General features: G+C 49.2%; 1 protein-coding gene across 2 annotated transcripts in view; it reads right to left on the bottom strand.

Moving 5' to 3' along the window:
• Positions 1-1,607: 1,607 nt before the first annotated feature.
• Positions 1,608-7,459, bottom strand: part of KIF26B (kinesin family member 26B) — a 499,837-nt gene continuing 493,985 nt past the window's right edge. For both annotated transcript variants that reach the window (XM_024133668.3, XM_055084204.1), the window contains 3 exons: positions 7,084-7,286; positions 6,496-6,646; positions 1,608-2,588 (listed from right to left, as the gene is read on the bottom strand). In XM_024133668.3, the coding sequence (XP_023989436.1) occupies positions 2,440-2,588; positions 6,496-6,646; positions 7,084-7,286 (503 nt within the window). In that variant the 3' untranslated portion in view covers positions 1,608-2,439. The remainder of the gene's footprint in view (positions 2,589-6,495; positions 6,647-7,083; positions 7,287-7,459) is intronic.

A 7,459-nucleotide genomic window follows, 5' to 3' on the forward strand; every position in this document is an offset into this window, starting at 1 on the left:
TGGCATGCTAAGGAAGTCAGCACAGTGAGGTAACCTGTGGGAAAGACATGGCCAGGGCAAAAGCTAAGGACCCTGATTACTGATCAAGTGCATTTGTTTCCAGCAAAGACTAGGATACTCACCTGTGACAATCCCTCAGTTAAAGGCTTTTCATGAAGTGGTGTATATCAAACCAGCAACCAAAGAGGTGCCGAATGGAAAACCCAAACAAACTCAACAGATTGGCATCCTTTGGGGTCCAGAAGCTTCCATTATGCTGCTGTAGAACAAGGCCATTAACACAAGTGCTGAGACCAGAGGTGCACCCAGAGCCATGGGGCTGCCCTGCAGAATGAGGTTAGGGTGTGGGAACCCTGCCTTCCAAGAGGACAGACACACCTGTTAAACTAGAGGGGGAAATGATCCGCTCCGGAGTAACTCTTCACCATATTGTAGCCCATTTCAGCTATCAGATGGGAGTGCAGCTTCTATGTGCACCTCTGCATAGGAGCGTGCTCTAACCAAACACAGAGCCAGACTTGTCATCCACGGAGCTGGCTTCCAGTCTTGGGGGCTGACTTCCCAAACAAAGCTAATAGGGCCATCTGTGCCCTGTTCTGACCAGTAAAGGACTGGTACTATGAAGCTCACAAGACTATGGTTCCCACTTACTGAGTTCAGCTGAGCTATGCTGGGCTACACGTGTCCCGAAGAGCATTGTCAAAGAAATGCAAAGGTTCCTTTTCTTTGGGGAGCAGTTGGGGCTGAGGAGTGGGTTAGCCAGGACTGCCTCGCCTGGAAATAGGCTCATGAAGATATGCTGCATTTGAGGGCAAAAAGAACAGGGAGAACACTGGGCACCTCTATCAGTGGGCGGGCTGCAGGGGTCTGGGTGAGGGCCCTGACCTGGAAGGTAGGCGAACGCCCTGCTGTTCCACAGCTGTTATTAGACAATCCCTTGACCACTCTGTGCCTGGGTTCCCATCACTAAAATGGGTATAATAGTCCCTAAGGGAATTGTGGCATGGATGAACATCTCAATTTGAGAATGAGGTCCAAAGTCAAGCCCTGTACATCCATATGCATGAAACTCTGCGCCCTGCCTCGCTACAGGTGTGTGATGTATGACAGGAAAACTTTCCCTGCCTTCAGGTGTCAAGGTTGAGTGGCCAAGCCTAGTTGTTTCTTGGGATGGAGGCTTTGGTTCACATGAGGACTGGGACTTCTTGCATTTGAGCAGCACCCTGGGCAACAGAAAAGTTGTGCAACCTCACATCCATCCTTGTTCTGGACCAATACTGTTGGGGTCTCTGAGCTTCTACAAGCCCAAGAAGGTCTCCAAACTGGGAAAAATCCTCTGCTCTAATACATTTGCAAAACTAGGGAGCAAAAAAAAAAATATGGCTCTGCTGAATTGGTTCAAGGTCTCAATCCAGAGTCTTTGGAATAAAAAATGAATATGAAAAATGTTAGGAGGGCCATGAAAACCCTGGATTCGTGGGTACAAGAACTAGTATATGTGTGTGTTCAGGACTTGGAGGGGAAACTATTCGGAACAAACATCCCACCCAAAGGGTAAGCAGGGCCCAGGTCATAGAGGCTCCTTTCCCCCTAGAGACGCACCCCTTTCTCCTCTCTTTTCTCTCAAGCTCACGTGCACCTGCTCCATGATCGACCTCCGAGTCTGCCTGCTGACCCTGCCACTCGTAGGAGCTGGCACTGAGCATCACCCGCTGTTCCAACCTTCTTTGGAAACACACTGGCTTGTGCCCGGAAGTCTCTGTCTTCTGTTTGAGCGGCCTTCCCAGCAGAACCATAGCAGGCGGTTAACATTTATTCATACGCAATACCGATTAGGAAATAGCTCTACAAACACAACTTACTTAGAAACAGCCAGTCAGAAATAGGATAAAACACCAAGAGAAAACGAGCTGTAAATACATTGCAAAAATGTGTTTGAATTTTTTTTGTTCGTTTTGTTGTTTTCATCTTGACTAGCACCATCTGTACACAAGAAAGTATGAACATAAATGTTTGGATAATAACAAAGATTTGCAAGGCACTTCATCAGTCATTCGGAGTAACTTGTTTTGTTTTCGCTTTCCACAGCAGGTCCACCCTCGCCTTTTCTCACAAACCAGGAGAAGAGTGAGGTCGCTTTTGCCAGCAGTTCTTATGTACAAACAAGTTCTTTAAAGTTCCTCAAAGTGCTTTTTCAGTCTCACGGGGGCTTCCACGTCCCTTGCGTTTCCCATCATTTTCTCCTCTCCTACGTGTTTGGTGTTTGCACCTTTCCTACAGAAAACAAAAGAAAAATCGCCTTCCGCTCCACGCTCACTCCAGACTTGCCACCGACCTTCGTCCTCCTCCCGTGGTCACTGAGCGCGGCCAGCACCGAGGGCCCGCCGAGCGCGGCTGCCTGCGGATCGGGAGTGAGGGCCGGCCGGGCGGCGGCTCCCGTCAGCGGCGCCGGGAGGTGATGTCGAAGCAGGTGATCATCATGAGGTGCGCCTTGCAGAAGTTGACGCGGCTCTCCAGGCGCTCCGTCACGCACTCCAGCGCTTCCAGGTACTCCAGGGAATCCAGCTCCAGAACCTGCTCCAAGTCAACTGCAAAGAAGGAGAAGCCGGATGGAGACGCGTGGCCAGCAGGGAAGGCTGATCGGACGGCTCAGCCGTGCCGACCCGCGGCTGCTGCACCTGCACCTGTACCTGCACCTGCACCTGCGCCTGTACCTGTGCCTGTACCTGCACCTGTACCTGCAACTGTACCTTCACCTGCACCTGTACCTGCACCTCCGCCTGCGCCCGAAGGTCTCAGGCAGCGCTGCCACACCCTCCTGCCCAACCCTCTGCTGCTCTCAGGTCGAGAACAGAACACTTTACTACTTGTAGTTATATTGGGGCCCTTCATTCCAATGATAACGTTAGACCCCTGACATTTTATTGCGACTCTACTGAGGGACAAAGTGACATCAAGCTCTCCCCACCTCCACCATCTCCATGACAGGATTTGGGACTCTACCAGCACCATTTTCTTTATTAACTAGAAAATAAATAAAGCTTCAAGCTGAGGTGTGGAGAAGCGCTTCCTTTTTGGGGTCTCACCTGAATGATGTTTATACCTCTGCCTGCTGATATAAGTGTGTTGCTCTCTGGTTAGTCCTTCACACAGCTGTGTGCAGCTGCCTCTCTAAGCAGTGACCCTGCCTCTTGGTACTTCCTGTACAGTTTCATATACTCACTGGTCCTTTGGGAACTAGGGTGATGATGGAATCTATGTTAATAACTACGATTCTTAGACTCATAGACATAAAGGACGGACTTGTGGTTGCCAAGGGGGTCGGGGGGTAGGTAGGGATGGACTGGGAGTTTGGGATTAGCAGATGCAAACTAGTATATATAGGATGAATAAACAACAAGGTCCTATTGTAGAGCACAGGGAACTATTGGAAAAGAATATGAAAAAGAATGTATATGTATAACTGAATCACTTTGCTGTACAGCAGACATTAACACAACAATATAAATTAACTACACTCCAATAAAAAAATTCAAATCAATTCCCAGTCAAAGTTTACAAACAACCACTTAGAGAGTTGTGGGCGTTGTTAAGGGGACCCACGGATGGCGAGATATAGGATGAATAAACAACAAGGTCCTACTGTATAGCACAGGGAACTACATTCAGTATCCTGTGATCAACCATAATGGAAAAAATATGAAAAAGAATATAGATGTATGTGTGTGTGTCACCGAATCACCTTGCTGTACAGCAGAAATTAACACATTGTAAATCAACTATACTTTAATTAAAAATAATAATAATTACGATTCTGTGCTCAGAAGCTGAGATTTAGGACCCAGATGCTGTCCCTAACGTTCAGGCCTGCACAGAGTTAAAAGTCTGTTTCCTTCAGTTCCTCAAGGGCAATTATCTGAGGCCACCCTCTCCTGGCCCCCGGCCACTACTTGGTCCAGTGGTGACTGGGCGGGGGGGGGCGGGTGTAGTCTGCTACAGAGTGCCCAGCATGGACAGGACAGGCAGGGGCAGCATCCAGGGCAGTGGGGGTGGCCCTGGAATCCAAGGCAGGAGACCTGCACTTGACTCCCAGGTCGGCCATGCCTAATCTTTTGCTGGCAAAGGGTCCTTAAAAGTAACAGGAGAGTCATAATCCGTAGTCTGCCTACTTTCCTAACTAGAGTTGCCATGAAGAGTAGAACCAAAAAGAGACGATGAATGTGAATGTGGTCTGAGAACTGTAACAAGATACAGGAACATCAAGGGTTGAAATCAAGGCTGACTTCTTTTATAGGAGACTTAACTGAGCTCAGAGAAGTGAGGCGCCCTGCTCAGGGTTACGCAGTTAATAAGGGCCGGGGCTGGGAATGATGCTGAGGCTTCCGAATACCAGTCTAATATTTAAAAACCAAACAAACCCCCTCACCATACCATAACCACATGAGCTGTATTATTGGATCACCTCGGAAATTAAAAAAATGGATTCCAGAATATTTATTTCTAGCCAACACCCAGCCTATTATCCACACCCAGGGAACAGTCGGAATACAGTCTCATTGATTTTGGGGGCGGGGGGTCATTTTTGGTTTCAATTCATCTTGAAGAAACAATCTGTGTTTCTCCTTTCACGTGGCCTTCTATTCATTACCTTTCTCAGCACCAAAAAGATCCCTGATTCCTGACATGAACAAAGGCAAGAAGGAAGGGATCCTTTCCTGGAAGCATCTACATATGTACCGACATCTAAGCTGCTCCCATCCCGGGAAAAATGTGACTTTGTAAGATGAAGACAATTATTAAGACTGCCGTAGGCATAAATAGCTCTCAAAAAATGTTAACGAAAACAGCAAAAAGGAAGAGGAACTGCTGAATGGGCACCCCTGGGATCTTGAAGTGCCTGAGGATTCACGGAAGAAGGAAAAGGGTGTGCACAGGTGGGAGAAACATAGCATTAGGCTCCATGTTTATGCCGCGGCCAGACTTCAGCTAATGTTCTTGTTCGTGTCTTGTCTGCCCTATCACAGCCTTAGATGGAAATACCCTGGAGAGCAGGAGTTCATGTCTCTGTCCAGATTTCTAACAAGGGACCTACCTTGCTGCATCATGCAAGCAGGTGCTGAGGAAATGTCTCCTGTCGAGGATAGCTATTTTGTTAACGCTGGGATAATACAAACACTAATTACTACCAGACGTTGCTCCTTCACCACGGGCAGGCAGTGTAACCAGCACTCGACTGATAGTAACTCGTTCACTCTCACAACAACCTTATGAGGTAGGCACCATTATGTGCCTACCATTTGACAGTTAAGGAAATCAAGGCTCAGAGAGGTTAAGCGTCTTACCCAAGGTCTCACAGCCAGCAACCAAAGTGGGTCTGCATGACTGTGGTTGTCACCACAAATGGTACAACTCAACAAGGTAAGATGCATCACAGACTGGTCACAGTGCCCTGTCCTCCTTTAGGTTCTTTTGATCCTCATATGCACTCAGGAGGTACTCAGGGGAGATGTTATTACCTCAGTGCTATGGAAAGGAAGCCGCCTGAAGACATACTGTGAAAGTGGCAAGGCACAGCTAGAAGACCAGCAAATTCTGTCCTTTCTTCTTGGCCCAGGATCATTTCACCCAGGATTTCTTAAACCTAAGCCCCAGACTCTGCCTGTCATGCTCCCAGCACTGGCCTGGGAATGCTGGGGCGAGGGTGATGTGACCTTCAGGGGACAGTCGTGAAGAGAGGGAGACACAGGGAGGCTGAGGGACTGGGGGGAAGAGCTGGTGAGTGCCGGACAGGAAAGGAGGGAAAGGAATTTTAGTGGAAGTAATGTATTTTATTTCGGAGACTAAGTCGTCTAGCATTGGGCCCCCATATCAATGAAAGAGTTGGGACCAGATCTGAGCTTTATTTTGTGGTAACTGGAATGGTTCGAAACAAACAAACAAGAAACAATTGAATCCATCTTTCAAAGGGAGCAGAATTGTTCTAAATTGTTATTAGGTGGCTACTGTCATCTGGGCTTTCTATTAAATGGAAATAACACTGTGAATGTTATTCTTTTCACTCAAAAATGTTTTTCTTGCTTTCTGGGTTCTTTTTGAGGCTTTTCTAGGATTGCACATTCTACCTTATGAAGCACTCTATAAATTCTTGTCTATTTCAGGCTAGATACGCAATGTGATTTAGTGGCCGGGGAGCAGATTGGTAATATAGCCTTCATGTCTGGGTGATCGTCCACCACATGTAGGGGGAAAAAAAAAATCTCATTTTCAGGTGCTTTGGACTGAGACACATAAGAAATAATCGTGCAAGAGCAATACTCACCGCCCTGCTGCCGCCCACAGCCCTCCCACCTGCCCCCCCGGCAGAGCGGGATTGCCCTCAGGGAGTCCGTCTCCGGCCAAGGGGCATGGAAGGCCCTCGGTTCAGACAGCGTCTGTGTCCCTCTCAGCCTGGCCTGTTTAACTGGTGAACCCAGGAGTCTCAGTGATGGGCCTTACATTCGCTGAGCCACTTGTTGGGATCCAGCATCAGATACTGTTTCGTCGTCTCCAGCTCCTTCATCAGCCACTCGTACTTGGCTCGGACCTCGGCAATTCTCTGCTGGCGATGCTCCAGAATTTTCAGCTTTGCATTGAAGCACATGACCTCCTAGTACACAGATGGGAAGGAGATAGGGGTGGAGGGGGGAGGAGAAAGGACCTTCAGCTCAAATCCAGCCCTGGCAACCTCTTCTGGAAAGGAATACTTGTGCTTATGGTCAGTGCAAAAGGAGCAGGTCACTGGGAAGTCTGGGAGGGAGCTGGGGGCTCAGCTCAGACAGCCCACTCACGGGGTAGGACTATCACTGGCATATCTCAAATTTAGAAGGCGGCTGGCGCTCCAAGCTGGAGCCAGGAGAGCCTTCAGAGGTATGGGGGGGGAGGGGAGAAACAGGCTGCTCTCTCCCGAGTTGGGTGCACGGGCCCGCCTCCCGCCGGAAGCCGCTGGGAGTCTCGGTGGCCTGCGCTCTCCTCTCGGGCGCGGCCGCGGCGTCAGCCCGGGGAGCTGCTGGGGAACTGCCACCGCGTGGGGAGGGGGAGGCGCACCTTGCTGCTGCCCCCTCGTCGCCGCTGCAGCCGCTCCACGTCGTCGATTTCATAGACTTTAATCTCAAAAGGTTCCCCGAGGCCCCTCTGGGTGCTGCGCAAGGGGCCGTCCACCCAACGGACCCCTGCGCTGTTGGCCGGTTTCCTCACAGGGGAGGGGGTGTCAAGGGACAGCGCCGGGATGAGCCTCCGTCTCTGGGAACCTAGGTAGGGGATTAAGCCTAAAGTTAATCGTTTTGAATTTCTTTTTTTTTTAACATCTTTATTGGAGTATAATTGCTTTACAATGGTGTGTTAGTTTCTGCTTTACAACAAAGTGAATCAGTTATACATATACATATGTTCCCATATCTCTTCCCTCTTGCGTCTCCCTCCC

Source organism: Physeter macrocephalus, chromosome 4, assembly GCF_002837175.3.
Source record: "Physeter macrocephalus isolate SW-GA chromosome 4, ASM283717v5, whole genome shotgun sequence".
NCBI classification, from domain to species: domain Eukaryota; kingdom Metazoa; phylum Chordata; class Mammalia; order Artiodactyla; family Physeteridae; genus Physeter; species Physeter macrocephalus.